The sequence below is a fragment of the Dictyostelium discoideum genome (assembly GCF_000004695.1).
Source record: "Dictyostelium discoideum AX4 chromosome 4 chromosome, whole genome shotgun sequence".
NCBI classification, from domain to species: domain Eukaryota; phylum Evosea; class Eumycetozoa; order Dictyosteliales; family Dictyosteliaceae; genus Dictyostelium; species Dictyostelium discoideum.
The window spans coordinates 3,265,763-3,284,586 of NC_007090.3; the positions used below are offsets into that span (position 1 = coordinate 3,265,763).

The following is an 18,824-nucleotide window of genomic DNA, read 5'->3' on the forward strand; positions in this document are numbered from 1 at the left end:
TATAAATGGTGGCCAATCATCAATTTTATTTTTTATGTGGAGAAAAAAAAAAAAAATAATAATAATAAATAAAATAACCAATTTTATTTTTGGAAATAAAATGATTTTAATTTATTTCCACAAATAAAATTAATCAAAAAAAAAAAAATAATAATAATAAATAAATAAAAAATAATAAAATAAATATTAATAATTAAGTGATGTTTCTATTTTTTTTATTTTTTATTTTTTATTTATTTTTTATTTTTATTTTTTTTTTTTTCTTTTAAAATAATTAAGGGTCCATAGAAAATAAAAAATAATATTAAAAAAAAAAAAAAAAAGATGTGACCAACTGAACAGCTCTGCATAAATTTACTTTTCACCACTTTAATGCTAGAATTTTTATATTCGGACACAAAAATTCCAAACCTTTAATTTAATTGGAAAAGTAAAAAAAAGAATATGTTTTTGCTAAGCAAATTGTCACGTTTTGTTCTCAAGATATTTATTGGATTCGTTTTTTAATTTTATTTTATTTTTTTTTTTTATTTTTATTTTTTTTTTTTATTTTTTTTTTCGTTTTTCAGATTTTTTTATTTTTTTTTAATTTTATTTTATTTTATTTTTTTTTTTATTTAAATAACAGTTTTTAATTTTTTTTATTTGTTTGCTTGTTAATTTTTTATTATAATTTTTTTTTTTTTTTTTTTTTTTTTTTTTAAAATGATAATGAATGAAATATCATCAAAAGAAGTTTCAAGTGTAAATAAAACCATGCAAGATGCAGATTATGCAGTAGTTGCCAAATGGATTATACCAGTGGTGCCAGAGAATACAGTTTATGAAAATCATTGTTTAGTAGTTAAGGATGAAAAGATATTGGATATTATTAGATTCAGTGATTTAGAGCAAAGATATAATGTGAAGAATGTAATAGATTTAAAAGAGATGAATTCCGACACAAGTTCATCAATAAGTTCAACCTCTGAATATATATTAGCACCTGGTTTCATCAATATGCATACTCACAGTGCCATGTCATTATTGAGGGGTTACGCTGACGACGTTTCATTACATGATTGGTTAACAAAATTCATTTGGCCTGCTGAAGCACAACATGTTGGTGAAGAATTTGTTAAAGTTGGTACGGAATTAGCATGTTTAGAAATGATTAAAACCGGTACCACCTGTTGTAATGATATGTACTATTATCCAGAAGTCTCTGCTCAAGTCGTTGAACAATTTGGTATGAGAGCTACATTAGCCGCTCCAATCATTAAATTCCCAACAGTTTATGCTCAATCAGAACAAGAATACATTGAAAAAGGTATTCAATTAATTGAAAAATATAAAGATCATTCTAAAATTAAAATTTCATTAGGTCCACATGCTGTTTATACAAGTAATTATTATTATTATTATTATTATTATTAATTATTATAATATATATATATTTTTAAAAGTATTAATACTTTTATAATTTAAAATTTATATAGTTACAGATGAAGCATATTTAAAAGTTAAAGAATTATCAGAAAAATATGGAGTTAAAATTCATACACATTTACATGAAACTACTCATGAAGTTTCAGAAGAGGTTAAGGTTAGTGGTAAGAGACCAATTGAGAGATTGAGAGATTTGGGAGTATTATCATCATCATTGATTGCAGCTCATATGACACAATTAACAAGTGAAGATTTAGATTTGACAGCAAAGAGTGGTATTAATGTTGTACATTGTCCAGAATCAAATTTAAAGTTGGGTGTTAAAGGTATTTCACCAGTTCATAAACTTTTAAAACAAGGTGTAAACGTTTCAGTTGGTACTGATTCTGCCGCTAGTAATGATGATTTAGATATGTTGGGTGAATTACGTACTGCAGCTTACATTGATAAACTCTCTGCAAATACTCATTCAATTGAAGGTGGTGAACCTGTAACACCATCATATAAGATTTTGTCAATGGCAACTATTAACGGTGCAAAGGCATTGGGTATCGATGATAAAGTTGGTTCACTTCAAATTGGTAAATTTGCAGATTTCATCGCTGTCAAAGTTTCAAGTCATCCAGTCTATGATCCAATCTCTCATTTAGTTTATGTTGGTACTAATCATGTCACTGATGTTTGGGTTGCTGGTAAACAATTATTAAGAAATTCAAAATTAACAACTGTAAATGAAAATCAAGTTAAATCAAGAGTATTAGAATTCTCACAAAAAATTCATGCTTCTCGTCCAAAAACAAGTTTAACTGTTATCTCTTAAAAAAAAAAAAAAAAAAAAAAAATATAAAAAATAAAAATAAAAAAATAATAATAATAAAAATAAAAATAATAAAAAAAAAAAAATACAAAATACAAAAATACAAACACATTTAGTTTTTTTTTTAATTTATTTTTAAATAATTAAAGGATTTTTATTTTAGATGATAAATTAATTTATTTATCTACTATTAAAAAATATGAATATTAATAATTAATTACAAATTTACTATTATTAAAAAAAAAAAAAAAAAAAAAAAAAAAAAAAAAATGTTTAATAAATTAGATGTTTATTATCACCATCGATTTATTAATATATTTTTATTTTTATATTAAATTTCCTTTTTTTTTTTTTTTTTTTTTTTTTTTTTTTTAAACCAATTATTTAATGTTTTTTTTTTTTTTTTTCTAAACTATCAAAAATTATCATCGTCATCTTAATCTTATACATCATGAAGATGGTATATCGCAATATGAAAATTAAAAAAATAAACAAGTATATAAAAAAAAAAAAAAAGTTTATGAAAAAAAGAAAAAAGAGCACCACTAAAAAAACTTTACTAACAATAAAAATTTATTTATTGTTATTAATTTCAATTGTATTATCTGAGTATTTTTATCCTCATTTAGCCAATAAAAAATGGAAAGTTTTTTTTTTTTTTTTTTTTTAATTAAACAATTGAAAAAAATTAGTGCATTTGCATGTGAATTTTTTATTATTAAATTATTTTTTTGTTTTTTTAATATAATTTTATCATCTTTTCTTTTTTTTTTTTTTTTTTTGTAAAAAAATTAGTAAATATATATTGTAAATACAAATTTGTATTCTTTTATAACTCATGACAGAACTTCAGTCAATGTTTTTATTCAATATCAGATGACATTGGATTATGGGATTTTTTGATTTGTTAGTTAACAAATTGTTAAATTAATCAATTTTGTTAATGGGTGTTTTTTTTTTTTTTTTTTTTTTTTTTTTTTTTTTTTTTTTTGTTGTTTCAAAAAAAAAGGTATAAATAAAAACCTTTTCTTTTATTTATTTATTTATTTATTTATTTTAAATTTTTTTTAATCTTTATTTTTAATTTCAATTACTTTTTTTTTTTTTTTTTTTAATATTAAAATAAATAATTATTATTTGAAACTGATAGGAGCTTTCTCCACCCCTTTATATTTTTCAATTAAAAACACAATGGTGATTGGAGATAAATATTGATAAAAAAAAAAAAAAAAAAAGAAAAGAAAAGAAAATAAAATAAGATAATAAAAAAAAAAAAAAAAAAGAAAAAGTTTAATATGTGGTTTTTTAATTGTTAATGATTTTTTATTTTGATACGATTTTATCGATGATACAAAAAACAAATTATAGATTTTGATTGGTAAAAATATTATTGTTGTTAATAATGTTGTCATTTTTGTTGTTGTTTAAGGTTTTTATATAAAAATTTGTTCATATTTCTGTAATTTGGATTTTAAAAAATAATGTATACAAGAAAGTTTATCAAATACCACCTTTTACCCACAGCTTTTATTAAAATGAGTTATTGTTATTTTCAAATAAAAAATTTATACAATTCAATAAAAAATACTATTTTAATATGAATTTATCCCTTAGTTTTTATCATTTTATCATTTTTTTTTTTTTTTTTTTTTTTTTATACATTTTATAAAATTTTTAATTTATTTCTTTCAAATTTCTTTGTTTTTATGATTTTGAAATATAAAAGGTACATAATATATATATATAAAAAAAAAAACAATTTTATTATATTAAAATTCTCTTCTTTTTTTGGTGGTGGGTAAAAGTAAATTTTTTTTGTTTTTCTTTCTTTGTTTTCTTTATTTTTATTTTATTATTTTTTTTTTTTAATTTGAAATGGGGTATAAACCACTAATTGAAAGATAACAACCCACTCACTCACACTTCACAATTCCAAAAACACACACATACTATTCCCACCAACAAAACCACTCTCTCTCTCTATAATGATATCTGTACAAATACACTCTGGGAGTAGTAGTTAAGATATTACTAATAAATAGATACATTGTATATAATGAGATAGAGTTAAATGAATGGTTTATATAACAATAAATCAAAATAAATAAAGAAACAAAAATAAAAGAAAAAAAAAAAAAAAAAAAAAGGAAAATACATACACATACACACACATACACACACACATATTATATTAAACACAATCAATAAGGTTGGTATAAAAATTTTAAAATAAAGTAACCACTACAACAACAATAACTATTACTACTAAAACCTCATAATATTTTTATAAAAACACACTAAACAAACAACACACCAACACACCTTTTAACTTTATGTTTCATTATATCATTATCATTATTAAAATTAAATTACTTTCCTTTTTTATTATTTGTAGTTGGAAAAAGATTTTTTTAATTTTTTATTTTTTTAATAATTTGGATATCCAAAGATTATATAAATTACCATTTTTTTTTTTTTTTTTTTTTTTTTTTTTTTTTATAAATACTTTTCAAACAAAAAATAATAAAATAAATAAATAAAAAAAAATAATTATATAATTATAATAATTAAAATTATAAAATAATTTATAATTATTATTTTTAAATTTTTTAAAAAAATAAATAAATATATATATATGTGTACAATAGTAAAAAAAAAAAAAAAAAATTTAATTAATATATTCATTTAAAATAAATTCAAAAAATAATTAAACGCAAGAAATCGTGTACTCTCTCCTGAACCTATAAATCTTTTTTTAAAAAAATAAATATATAAAAATGACAATTATAAGTATGTACAATTAAAAAATGTTTTAATCAAAACATGTATGAATTTTTTTTTTTTTAATAGATTGACTAATCTATTATCTTTTATTTTTTTTTTTTTTATAATTTTTTATAATTTTTTAATTTTGTTATATTTTAGATAGTTTACAATCATTCTTAAATTTTAAAAAAACCAATAATATAAATTGTTCATCATCCCTTTATATAGATTGTAAAAATAATAATATTGGTTATAGTAATAATAATAATAATAATAAAATATATGGAACAAATTTTATAGCTGGTTTCGATATATGGATAATTGATAATGGTAAAACTTTTGAACCAAATGCAGGACTTAAATTGTAATTCTAATTAATTGTTATATTATAAATTTTTAAAAAAAAAAATGTCATTTTAGAATAAAGAAAAAAAATAATTTTTTAAACATATATTTTAAATAAATAAAATATATCTACCCCAAAAAAAAAAAAAAAAAAAAAAAATAAAAAAAAAAAAAAAAAAAAAAAAAAAAAAAAAAAAAAAATAAAAAAGATATAAATAAAAATAAAACAAATAATAAAAAAAAAGGTAATTCTTTTTTTTTAAATATTATAAATTTACAAAATATAAAATTACTTGTTTTTTTTGTTTTTAATTAATCCTTTTTTTTTTATATATAGTTTTTTAATTTAAGTATTTTTAAAAGATTGTGTTTTTGGACGTTGTGAAATGTAATTATTATGTTTTTGATGTTACTCACCTGCAATATGAAATTGAACATAGCCAAATTACATAAACATATAGATTGGCTAACAAATAATAATAACCAACCAAATACTTTGAATTTTTCAATCTGATTTTATTTTATTTTTTTAAAATATTACAAAAATTATAATGAATTGTTTTTTATTTTTTTTATTTTTTTTATTTTTTTTTAACATGTCACTAGTTATTTTTTTAATCCATATAATTTTATTTCAATACAAAAATAAGTTTTGTCAAACCACCATATTTTAACACAAAAAAAAAAAAAAAAAAGAAAAAAAAAGAAATAAATATTAAAAAGAAGATAGTTTTTATTATAGTTTTAATCAAATTGAGTTGTACAATTTATCATTGATTTAATTTCAGGTGATAATTTAGATTTATTATATGATGGTGATAAAGATAAATGAATAACAGATGTTGGTATATTATCAATAGATAAATCTTGAGAAAAATCTTTTGAAAATGTGATTGAAGTTACAGAATTTGGGAATGTATTTGGAAGTATTTTTTGATTGAATGAATTTTTAAATTTTATAGTTGAAATTCCGTATGGAAGTGCTCCAGCTTCAATAATTGAATTAAATTCTGACCCAAATATTAAAATTCTAAGACAACTTTTTTTATTCTGATCGTCATTAGTTTCATCATCATCATCATCATCATCATCATCATCATCAAGATTAAAATTTGATAGTTGCTGATTAAATGAATCTGAAAATTTTAATTCATAAACTGATGATGGTATTGAACTTTTATCTAATTTTTTATTAAAATTTGAACCTAAATCTAAAAAAGTTAAACTATTTGGTAAAATTCCATTGGGTAGAGGATGGTTATATTCTTTTGATAGTTTTAATGTTGTCACACCAAATGGAATAGAACCTTTCAATAAAGGATGATTAAATGTTTGACCAAGTTGTAAATAAGTACAAGTTGAAGGAATAACACCGGGTAATAACACTTGATTAAAACATTTACCAAAATCAATTCTTTTCAATGATGAATTTAATGGAAATGAATTTAAATCTAATTCTCTATTAAAATGAAAACCAAATTTTAAAGATTTTAAAGATTTTAAATTTAAAAAACTCTTTGAAATTAATTGATTAAATTTAAAACCACAATATAATGATTCAAGATTATCAGGTAGTCCATTTTCTTCAATGATTTGATTAAATGTTGAACCGAATTCAATTAAAGTTACATTTTTAGGGAAAGTATCAACTTTTATTGATTTATTACCATTATTAAATTTTTGACCAAATATAATTGATTTTAATGATATTGGTAATATTGAAATTAAACCTTCTTCTTTTTTTATATCATTCTTAAATTGAATTAAATATTGATCGAATGAAATACCAAATTCAATATGTTCAACAGTTTGAGGAATACTATTATAATATAAAGTTTGATTAAATGATTCACCAAATGTAATTGATTTTAATGATAAAGGTAAAATTGAGGGTAGAATAAGTCGATTAAATGATTTACCAAAACTAATTGAATTTAATGTTATTAATGAACTTAAAATAGTAGAATAATTTAAAGGTTGGTTCCAATCATCACCAAAAATTAAAACTTGTAATGATGTTGGTAGTGTAGATTTCTCAATTGGATAATTAAATTTATTTGATAAACGTAATATCTTTAATTCTTGTGGTAGTAAATTTAATGGTATTGGATGATTCCAATCACAACCTAAATCTAATTCTGTTAACGATTCACTTAATGAGTATGGATTTAATGGTTTATTAAAATTTAAACCCATTTTTAAAGTTAAAAGATTTGGACATAAACATTGTAATTGGGAATCATCAATCGGTTGATTAAAATTTCTACCAAATTGAAGATATTCTAAATCCTCTGGAAGATTTATTAATTCACTATTAAATTCATTACCAAATATAATCCTTTTTACATTTACTGGCCACTCAATTAAATGTAATGGTTGATTAAATTTAAAATTGAATATCATTGATGTTAAACTTGTAGGAAATTGGTCACTTTTGAATGGTTCATTAAAAAATGGACCAAATTCAATGGTTTCAATAAAAGAGTTTCTTAAAACTTTTACACTATGTCCTGATAAAATTTCATTTGAATTTATGAATATCCTTTTAAGAGTGATTGGTATTGAACCAATTTGAAAATTTTCTAAACCAATATCTGTATTTAATGTTAATTTAGTTAGTGATTCACCTAATGCTCCTTTTTCAACCATTGATTTAAATTTACCACCAATTTGTAATGTTAATACTTGTGATGGTATTATACCCTTTATTAATGTACTTGTTGAATCAATAATATAAATAGAGGTTAACCATTCCCTATATTCATAATTTAATAATGATTCAACCGTAAATTCTCTCTTTTCATTAAAAACTTTTTCATATAAAACAAGATTTTCTAAAATTGTATATTTTAAATAATTATTTCTCCAAATTTTAAAAAATAAAAAACTATTATCAATTTCATCTTCTTTATTTAAAAAAAATTTTTTTTTTTTAATTTTATTTCTATTTTTATTAATATTATAATTATTATTATTTGAATTATTATTATTATTACTATTAAAACCTGGATTATTTAAAGGAATAAAGGTATTTTTTTCAATTGGTTTTTTTTTATAAATTTTACAAAAAAAAAACATTGGTTTTAAAAAGACCCTTTGGTGATTTGATTTTTTAAAAGATCTGTTTTTTTTTTTTTTTTTTTTTTTTTTTTTTTTTTTTTTGATATTTTTTTTTTTTTTTTTTTTTTTTTTTTTTCATTTTTTATTTTTTAATTTAATTTACAAACTTTAAGATGTTGACAAAGATATTAAATAATTTTAAATCTATTAATATAAGGTTTTTTACAAGACCAGGTTGTTCATTATGTCAGTCTGCCAAAGAAATAATATACCCAGCAGTTGAGGAAGATGTAATTTTCTAAATAAAAAAAAAAAAAAAAAAATATATATATATAAAAATCACGTAAATATATTATTTACATTTTTATTTTTTTATTTTTTATTTTTAATTTAGTTTCCAACAAATAGATTCACAATTGAAGAAATTGATATTGATAAAGAAAATAATAAACAATATTTTGATAAATTTAAAAATGATGTACCAGTTGGTATGATTGATCAAAAAATTATATTTAAACATAGAATAGATGAAGATAAATTATATTATGATTTAGAAACAATTTTAAGACAACAAATTAAAAAAGAAAAAGAAGAAAAAGAATAAAAATAAAATTAAAAAATAAAATAACACACACACTGCTATCAAAATTTTTAATTTATTTATATACATTTTTTTTTTTTTTTTTATATGTTTTTTTTTTTGTATCGATTTATATTTTTTATTTTTTTATTTTTTTTTTAAATAAACCAACAACAATAATTATTGTTATTTACAAACTTTATGAAAAACTTTTTTTGCTGCTGCTGTTAAAATTGATTCAACCTCTAATTCCATATTTAACATATTTAATTTATTGGTTAATTTTCTTTTTTCTGTTTGATCTATAGAATTTTCCATGATATTATTATTTTTATTATTATTATTATTATTATTATTATTATTATTATTATTATTATTATTATTATTATTATTATTATTATTATTATTATTATTATTATTATTATTATTGGTAGTAGTTGTGATAATAGGAGTATTTAATGATTCAATTTCTTTTTTTGTTTCTTCTATACAATTTAAAATAAGTTGACTACGTAATAACTGTTTACTTTCAAGTGAATTCCATACCTTTTCACATTCACTTAATGTATTTTCTCCATTTTTAATTTTATTAACTTCATATATAAAATTATCTGTTTTAAAATTATTAATAGTTTAGTTAATTGTTTGAAAAAAAAAAAAAAAAAAAAAAAAAAAAAAAAAAAAAATTGTTTGAAAAAAAAAAAAATTGTTTGAAAAAAAAAAAAAAAAAAAAAAAATATAATAAAATTAAAACTAACCATTGTCTTTTCTTGCAAAAACAAGGAAATCTTTTAAATCTACATAATCACAACTTTTAGGTGGTTGAAGTTGTATTGTATTCATATTTCTGATATTGTATTTATAGTGTTGAAATGAAATGCTTTTTGGTTGAAAATATGAAAATGAAAAAAAAAAATAAAATAAAAAAAAAAAAAAAAAAAGATTTTGAAAAAAAAAAAAAAAAAAAAAAAAAAAAAAATCAAAGAATTAAAATGACATAGTGATTATTACATGTAAAAATTTTCAAAAAAAATAAAATAAAAGACATCAACAAAATACTAATTATTTGGAAAGATTTTATAAAAAACTACATGGTCATGACATGAAGCAAATGATTTGCGTACACCGTACAAGATGCAAACAATATCAAAAAGTTGGAAATTAGTTTACCGCTACCACCACCAGAGAATTCAGAGTTTGAAACTTGTTAAGAAAGTGATAAAGATGGTGCTATGGTTTCCGTTGTCTCTCATAAAAATTTTGATGGTTGATGCACCTTCTCAAGCCCTACTGTTTCAATCAATCAAAAAAAGCAGGTATCTTTTAGATAATTAATTCAACATTGAATATAAAAGAGATAAATTTAGCATATTGTTTTTTATTTTAAGGGGATAGGCCCCATTTTCAAAAAATGGCGGGGAACCTATGACCCTGTGTAAACCAAAGAATTCATTTAGTTTTTTGATTTAAAAATTAAAAAGAATAATAAAAAAAATAAAAATAAAATAAATAAAAAAAAGGTAATAACTATTTAATTAAATTATTTATTCTGTCCTCTCATTTATCTTTTTTTTTAAAAAATAAAATTAGTAAACGAAAATAAAAAATCAATTTATTCCCTATTTGTTCATCAATATATATTTATATAAAATTTATTCCCTACTTGTTCTCCAAAATAAAAAAACAATTACAAAAAATGAATAATTAAATTCCTAAAATTTTTGGTTGAATATTCGAGTTTTACGATTTCCCGAGGATTTAATATTAAAAAAAAAAAACAATTCATGACCAGCCCTAATCATAAAAAAACCACTAAAACATGCAAAGATTGGAAAAAAAAAAAAATAAAAATAAAAAAAAAAAACAAAATTAAAATAAATAAATAAAAGACACTTTCATTATAATTATAATTTTATTTTATTTTTTTTTATTTTGTTTTTTAATTTTAATTTTTAGATATTGATAAAAACACAAAAGAAAAAAAAAAAAAATATTTTCGTTTTTATTTTCTTTTATTTTTTTTTTTAGTATTATTTAAAAAAAAAAAAAAAAATAATTTGTTTTATTTTTTTAATTTTTTTTTTTATTTTTGTTTTTTTTTTTCATTTTTTATTTATTTTTTTTTATTCACTATCTATTATGAATAGCAGAAATTATTCGATTGAAACCTCTTCAAATAAAATAATATACTTTTTTTTATTTTTTTTTTATTTAATTATTTTTTTTTTTAATTTCAAAAAATAAAATATCCTCTCGTTGTTCTTCAAAATAAAAAATAAAATATAAAAAAAATAAATAAAAAAAATAATAATAATAAATAAAAAAATAAAAACTTTATTTAATTTTATTTAATTTTTTTTTTTTTTTTTTTTTTCAACCAAAAACTAAATTTGTTTTTTATATTAAGACTGACTTAAATTGAGATTATTTTTATGGAAATAATTATTCAGTTGGATAAATTTCAAAATATTCAATGGCATACTTATGATGAATGATTTATTTTTAAATTAGTACAACTTTTTTTAATCAATGTAAAAATAGTGAATAATATAATTATTATAACTTACTTTTCTAAGTTCTTCACGTGTAATACATTTGTCATCATCAGAATCCACATCTTCAAACATTGAGTTGGCCAAGACTTTAGCTTGAGCTTCATTTGAACCACAAGTAACGAAAAATTGTCTGGCCTCATCCCAAGTAATTTTATTATCTTTATTTGAATCAGCCTATAAAATTTTATTTATTTTTTTATTTTTAAAAATATTAAATTTCAATTACTATGTTTTTATGGGAAAGATTAATATTTATATATTTAATATATATATATTACATTAAAAATAGTATCAACGAATTTTTTTAAACAATCTTCAGCTTTAATAATATAATCTACAAGTAATGCAGCTTTAACTTCATTAACCGAAAGTTTTCCATCTTTGTCATGATCAAATAGTTCAAATAATGAATTGGTTGCCAAAGTTGGGTTTGGGTATTTGCATTTCTTGTACATGTCATTAATTTCTTTCTTTGAAAATTGGTTATCACCATTTTTATCAAATGATTTAATCATTTCATTCTTTAATTTAAAAATATAAAATAAATTTTTTTTTTTTTTTTTTTTTTTTTTAAACGGTTCTTATATTTTTAAGAACCCACACCAAAAATAAAAAATATTATAATTCCCATTTTTTTTTTTTTTATTTAAATTATTTTTTCCAAATTATATTCATTTTCTAATTTTTTACCCATTTAAAACAGTTTTCAAATAAGGTAAGAGTGTTTAAACTTTTTTTTTTTTTTATTTTTTTTTTTTTTATTTTTTTTATTTCCTTATATTGATTTTGTTTTTTTAAATTTAATTATTATTTTTTTTACAAATTGATTTTTTTTATTATTTTATTTATAATTATGTTGAATTTATGATTTTATATAATTTTATAATAACAATCTTAACTTCAACACTTTAAATCTAAGCACAAAACCCAAAGTTAGAACTCCAGCTACCTAACAGTTATATATATATTAAAAAAAAAAATAATTAGAATTTAATTATTAATATAAATATTATATAGATATATTATATTTTTTGATCAAAAAAAAAATAATAATAATAGTAATAATAATAATAATAATAAAATATATGATACATACTAAAATCTCTTTTGAACTTATTACTCTTAAAAATACAGATACTAAATATTGAACTCTATTTGAATTTTCTAAATTCTCTTCCACTATTGGTTTAAATCCTTTGATTTTAAATGCTAATAGTCTACCATCAAAATTTGGTTGTGCAACTGATGATTCCAATACAATATAAGGTATGTAAAATATTGTTGGCTCATCATTTTTAGTTTCTTCACCATTATAACTAAAAATTTCAAAGTTATCAACACTGATTCCATAAATTCTCAAAAATGCAAGACTTACAAAGTTATCAACACTATTTGTCATTAAAACTGAACTCAGTTGCAAATTTCATTTAACCAAAAACATACAAAGTTATCAACACTATTTGTCATTAAAACTGTACTGAGTTTGTTTCAAATTTCAATTTACAAAAGACATACAAAGTTATCAACACTATTTGCCCAATTTGTAAATTTAAGGGAAAGGGACACACAAAGTTATCAACACTATTTGTCCTTTGAAAAAAAAATTAATTTCTAAATTAAATAAAATAAAGTTAAAGTTTTCATTTAAAGTTTAAATTTTTTATTTTTTTATTTTTATTTACATTATTTATTTATACAATTATATTTTTATTTTTATTTATACAATTTTATTTTTATTTTACAAGTAGATAGTTGAATATTCATCGTCATCGTAATAAAGGTCAGAATCATATGTTGATTCAACACTTGACAAACTATTTATAGAATCTGATAGAGATTGTATTGTTGTTTTAAATGATAAATTATCCTTTCTTAATAATTCCATTTCTAATTTTAATTTTTTAATTTCTTGAAAAATTTTATCCTCTTGTTTTTCATTATTTTCTTTCATTGAATCAATTTCTTTATTAATAGAATGGAAATCATTTTTTAAAGATGTGATTACTTCTTTTAATGACATTATTATTATTATTATAATTATAATTATTATTATTATTATTATTATTATTATTATTATTATTATTATTATTATTATTATTATTATTATTATTATTATTATTATTATTATTATTATTATTATTGTATAATTTTTTTTATTTATTTATTTTTATTTATTTATTTATTTTTTTTTATTTATTTATTTATTTATTTATTTATTTACAAATTTTAAAATAATAATACAACATGTAACTTTTTTAAGAGTTATTTTTATTTTACAAAATTATTGAAAAAAAAAAAAAAAACCAACAAAAAAAAAAATAAGAAAAAAAAATAAAATAATAATAAAATGAAATCACTGAATTGTTTCAAATTATTTTTAAAAAAAACCCCTACGGTTTTTATTATAATCATTTTGATCAAAATTTTTTTTTTTTTTTTTTTTTTGGAAGTAAAAAACAATAATAATACAACAGAATTGATTTAAAATAATCTCTTTTTAAATTTAAAATTTATCAAGATTTTTAATTCTGCCACCCATTTGAATATCAACAGTGGAACCTTGAGGTCTTAATTCAATGTTATTTGTATTTTTTTTTGAATTTCCATTCTTCTTCTTTTTAATTAAAACAATGGCAACAACAATAATTGCAATTAGTGCAAGACCACCTAGAATTGGACCAATGATAACACCAATATTTGTTTTCTTTTTATTTTCAGAACCACAATCATCGCCATCATAATCTTCAACACATTGGCATTGACCAACTGTAGTATTACATAAACCACCATTAAAACATGAAACTGAACAACTAACACCACTACAATCTATACCTTCATAACCTTGAGTGCATGAACATTCACCAACTGTTGTATTACATGAACCACCATTTAAACATTGTGGAACTGTACAATCCTTTGTACCACAATTATCACCATAAAAGTCATTAATACATTGACATTGACCAACTGTTGTATTACATGAACCACCATTTAAACATGAAACTGAACAACCAATACCACTACAATCTATACCTTCATAACCTTGAGTGCATGAACATTCACCAACTGTAGTATTACATGAACCACCATTTAAACATTGTGGAACTGTACAATCCTTTGTATCACAATCATCACCATAAAAGCCATTTATGCATGAACATTCACCAACTGTTGTATTACATGAACCACCATTTAAACATGAAACTGAACAACTAATACCACTGCAATCTACACCTTCATAACCTTGAGGACATGAACATTCACCAACTGTAGTATTACATGAACCACTATTTAAACATGAAGCTGAACAACTAATACCACTGCAATCCGTACCTTCATAACCTTGAGCGCACGAACATTCACCAACTGTTGTATTACATGAACCACCATTTAAACATTGTGGAACTGTACAATCTTTTAATTCACAATAATCACCATAATGATCATTTATACATTGGCAACCAGTGAGTGGATTACAAGTACCCCCATTTAAACATTTTGTATCACAATTTGCATTTGGTTGACCAATGAATTTAATTGATTGTACTTGATTACCATATTTCATTAATATAGTTCTATTAAATAGCTGAGGTGACAATGAAACTGTTATTTTTGGTAAAACATCATTTGCAATTGATTTACTCTCATCACCAAATAATATTAATTCAATTCTAACTCTTGTATTATTATTAAATGTTATTGAATATATTGAACTATCGAAACTAGGATCAATAATAAATTGATCTTCATTTGCTGGATTTTCAATTGTTAATGTAACAATTCTAATTGCGCATTGTCCAACTTCTGAATTAATATTATTTTCAAATAATTTATAAATTGAGTTTGACATTGGATTTGGTTGAAATAATTTACTAATTATTGAAATTGAACCAATCGAAGTTTGACCATATATTGTATAAATATCTAAATATGAACCTGTTACTAATATAGATGCTGTCTGATAGAATAGAATTATTTAAAAGTTAATAATAATGATAATAATAATAATAATAATAATAATAATAATAATAATAATAATAATAATAATAATAATAATAATAATAATAATAATAATAATTGATTTAATATAATATTACTTACAATATCATCAATACCATCAGAGTTATAATCACCAATATCAATAGCCGCAGCATAGCCATTAATTGACATTTTTGAACAATCACCAACTTGATCTTTTAAATAAATTGGATTTGAAGCATAATTTTTATTATTACCATACAAAATGGTGAATGGGATGTCAGTGTTACCACTGAATAAAAAATCTGCAAATCCATCATTATTTATATCCCCCAATCTAGGAGAAAAAGCCCAGCTATAGATGTTGCCAACAACTGCTATAACCAAACCATCCGATGGATTTAGATTTATACTTAATGTTGTTGTTGGTGGATATTCTGTTTTACCCAAACCAAAAAAGCTATATAGTCACCCCCCGAAGTAAGTCTTGTAAGAATCTAAAATTATTTAATAAAATGTAAAAATAAGTATAATAACAATAAAGAATAATAAAGAATAAGAATAATCAAAAAATAATAAAGAATAAATTACACCAAAATCATTTAGTCCATCATTATTAAAATCTCCAAAAGCATTTGGATGAACATTATTATTTGTTGTGCAACCTAAAAAGCTGAAACTGGTACCTTTGACACCATCATAAACTGGGATATATGGTGAGGTAAAAGGGCCTCTACTACCATAAATAATATCGATTGCTATCTGTCCCCTATTTATCATTATATCACCAATCCCATCATTATTCATATCATAAGGATAAGCCGCATATGAATTGAAATTATTAATTAAAAAACCATTACTCCCATTTAATGTTGAAGGGTCAAATTCAAACTGTGAATTAACTTGAAATTTACCACCGTTTATACCAAATATCATATATGAAATTGGTGTTCCTGAAGTTGCATAAGTTCCTATACTTGCAGAGACCTAAAAAAAAAAAAAAAAAAAAAATATGTGTTAATACCCATGTGAATACCCCTTTTAAAAACAAAATAAAAAAATAAAAAAAATCTGTACCTACAAATAAATCTTTAATTGAGTCACCATTGAAATCAATGATTGATCTTACAAACCCAAATGCAATATTAGAGGACGAAACGTGAGAAATATAGAAACCATTATTACCATTCACTGTCGAAAAAGTAGAAGGTGATATAATTTGATCAGTACCATAGATAACACAAAGTTTTCCTGGTATAATATGTAAAAAAAGAGCAATATCGTCAAACCCATCATTATTTATATCACCAACAGCTATATTATTCATTCGAACAGTAGCATTTAAAAAAATAAAACCATTTGAACCGTTGATCTTTGATATGTCTGTTTGAAAATTAAAATTACTTGCTAATGGCCCATAAAATACATATAGTCCTTCTGAATTTATAGCATATATCAAATCATCATTACCATCACCGTTCAAGTCTCCATGTGCAATTGAAATTAAACTTCTGCCTTCTGTTATTAAAAACCCATTTATTGAATTAATTTGAGAAAATGATGTTGGAAAAATTGAAATTACAACATTGAAATTATAATTTAAAATATAAAATAAAAATAAAATATAAAAAAAGTTTACCTTATATTTTTCTGTCATTTTTTGTTAAAAAGGTAACTTTTTTTTCTGATTTTGAATTTTATCGAAATGTATTAAATGCTTTTTTTTTTTTTTTTTTTTAAAAAAAATAAGGTCCGTTTTCTATTTTTTACACAAACGACGGTTTTTTTTTTTTTTGGCGAAAAAGATATTTTTAAAAAATAAAATCTTTTATTTTGATTGAATTTTAAAATAATCACATGATAATTTCTTTAAATTTTAATATTTAAAAAAAAAAAAAAAATAAAAAAAAACAAAACTTTTTAAAATAATCATTTTAATTTTAAAACAAAAAAAAAAAAATTATATATAACTTTTGAAAATAAAAAAATAATTTTTTTTTTAATAAAACCAATTCAAAACATTATTTAAATTAAACCAAGATAAAAAATTTTTAAAATAGATTTCAAATTTTTATAAAATAATATCCAACAATTTTTGACATTCGATCGTTTGCCAGATTTTCAAATAATATTTTTTTTTTTTTTATTTTTTTTTTTTTATTTGTTTTCTAAAAAATTGGAAAATATCTTCATCCATAAAATTTGTTATTTGATTAAATTTAATTACAACTTTATTTATTTATTTACAAATTTTCTTTTTTAATTTTTTTTTTTTTTTTTTTTTATTGATAAAACCTTTACATTTCTTTAAATAAAAACCATCATCTTCTTCAATTTCTTCAGCCCATTCAAAGATTGCCTCTTCAGAGATAACATCATTTTCATCACAAAAATCTTGAATTTTAAAGATAAGATCTACCATACTATCTTCTCTTGAGAATTTAACCAACAATAAAACTGGTAAAATACTTGTTAAACAATCTAAACCATCTCTATCATAAGCGAATTTCAAACCATTGATTTCTAATTGAATATTCTCTAAAGGTAATTTCTCTATAATACCACGTCTAATTGTATCACCAACTTCACGATGAAATTTAACTGAATCAGGTTCAATTGGATTATTATTATTATTATTATTATTATTATTATTATTATTATTATTATTATTATTATTATTATTATTATTATTATTATTATTATTATTATTATTATTGTTGTTGTTGTTATTGTTATTGTTACAATTTGAACCTGTCATACAAATTACTTGAACACCTGGAAGATCATGCCATCTTGATGATTGAATATATTCTTTAATTTGTGATGCATGTGCACAACAAAATACAAATATTTGTTGTACTCCTGATGCTGCTAAAAATTCTAATGTATAATCTAATAATGGTATATTAACTAATGGTAATAATGTCTATTTAAAAAAAAAAAATAATATATTAGCATTTTAATCTTGAATTTCACCCCTCTAATTGGGTTGAGTGTTTTTGGATTTTAATTTGAATTCCCGAGAATTTTTTTTTTTTTTTTTTTTTTTTTTTTTTTTTTTTTTTTTTTTTTTTTTTTTTTTTTTTTTTTTTTGGCACACACAAACACTCTCATAAATGGAGAATGATTCAAAACGCATTTTTATATTTAAAGATAATCATTCTGATAGTAATAACAAATAATGTAAACTCACAATTAATTGATATTTATTTCAGTAATAGTTATGATGATTTAAATGGTAATGGCACCATATCAAACCCATATCAAAATTTATGTTTACTTAATCAAATTTTAA

At 20.3% G+C, this 18,824-nt stretch overlaps 8 protein-coding genes and 1 pseudogene across 8 annotated transcripts; 3 read left to right on the forward strand and 6 right to left on the reverse strand.

The window, feature by feature from the left end:
• Positions 1-705: 705 nt before the first annotated feature.
• Positions 706-2,248, forward strand: DDB_G0285467 (metal-dependent hydrolase family protein; the record flags this gene model as incomplete). Its single annotated transcript, XM_632980.1, has 2 exons — positions 706-1,384; positions 1,479-2,248. 2 exons carry the CDS (start codon positions 706-708, stop codon positions 2,246-2,248), a joined length of 1,449 nt encoding a protein of 482 aa, XP_638072.1.
• Positions 2,249-5,022: 2,774 nt separating this feature from the next.
• Positions 5,023-5,379, forward strand: DDB_G0285469 (hypothetical protein; the record flags this gene model as incomplete). The annotated part of the gene is made up of 2 exons (XM_632981.1): positions 5,023-5,035; positions 5,171-5,379. The coding sequence occupies 2 exons, from the start codon at positions 5,023-5,025 to the stop codon at positions 5,377-5,379; spliced, it is 222 nt and encodes a 73-aa protein (XP_638073.1).
• A 721-nt stretch (positions 5,380-6,100) lies between these two features.
• On the reverse strand, positions 6,101-8,434 carry DDB_G0285743 (hypothetical protein; the record flags this gene model as incomplete). The annotated part of the gene is made up of 1 exon (XM_632982.1): positions 6,101-8,434. One exon carries the CDS (start codon positions 8,432-8,434, stop codon positions 6,101-6,103), a length of 2,334 nt encoding a protein of 777 aa, XP_638074.1.
• A 155-nt stretch (positions 8,435-8,589) lies between these two features.
• DDB_G0285471 (hypothetical protein) lies at positions 8,590-9,020 on the forward strand (the record flags this gene model as incomplete). Its single annotated transcript, XM_632983.1, has 2 exons — positions 8,590-8,706; positions 8,811-9,020. The coding sequence occupies 2 exons, from the start codon at positions 8,590-8,592 to the stop codon at positions 9,018-9,020; spliced, it is 327 nt and encodes a 108-aa protein (XP_638075.1).
• A 162-nt stretch (positions 9,021-9,182) lies between these two features.
• DDB_G0285473 (hypothetical protein) lies at positions 9,183-9,839 on the reverse strand (the record flags this gene model as incomplete). The annotated part of the gene is made up of 2 exons (XM_632984.1): positions 9,183-9,607; positions 9,755-9,839. 2 exons carry the CDS (start codon positions 9,837-9,839, stop codon positions 9,183-9,185), a joined length of 510 nt encoding a protein of 169 aa, XP_638076.1.
• Positions 9,840-11,438: 1,599 nt separating this feature from the next.
• DDB_G0285475 lies at positions 11,439-12,072 on the reverse strand (annotated as a pseudogene; the record flags this gene model as incomplete).
• Positions 12,073-13,289: 1,217 nt separating this feature from the next.
• Positions 13,290-13,571, reverse strand: DDB_G0285477 (hypothetical protein; the record flags this gene model as incomplete). Its single annotated transcript, XM_632986.1, has 1 exon — positions 13,290-13,571. One exon carries the CDS (start codon positions 13,569-13,571, stop codon positions 13,290-13,292), a length of 282 nt encoding a protein of 93 aa, XP_638078.1.
• Positions 13,572-14,054: 483 nt separating this feature from the next.
• DDB_G0285745 (hypothetical protein) lies at positions 14,055-15,721 on the reverse strand (the record flags this gene model as incomplete). The annotated part of the gene is made up of 2 exons (XM_632987.1): positions 14,055-15,509; positions 15,653-15,721. The coding sequence occupies 2 exons, from the start codon at positions 15,719-15,721 to the stop codon at positions 14,055-14,057; spliced, it is 1,524 nt and encodes a 507-aa protein (XP_638079.1).
• A 221-nt stretch (positions 15,722-15,942) lies between these two features.
• On the reverse strand, positions 15,943-18,668 carry DDB_G0285479 (hypothetical protein; the record flags this gene model as incomplete). The annotated part of the gene is made up of 5 exons (XM_632988.1): positions 15,943-16,026; positions 16,121-16,516; positions 16,611-17,044; positions 17,831-18,455; positions 18,636-18,668. The coding sequence occupies 5 exons, from the start codon at positions 18,666-18,668 to the stop codon at positions 15,943-15,945; spliced, it is 1,572 nt and encodes a 523-aa protein (XP_638080.1).
• Between the last annotated feature and the right edge of the window lie 156 nt (positions 18,669-18,824).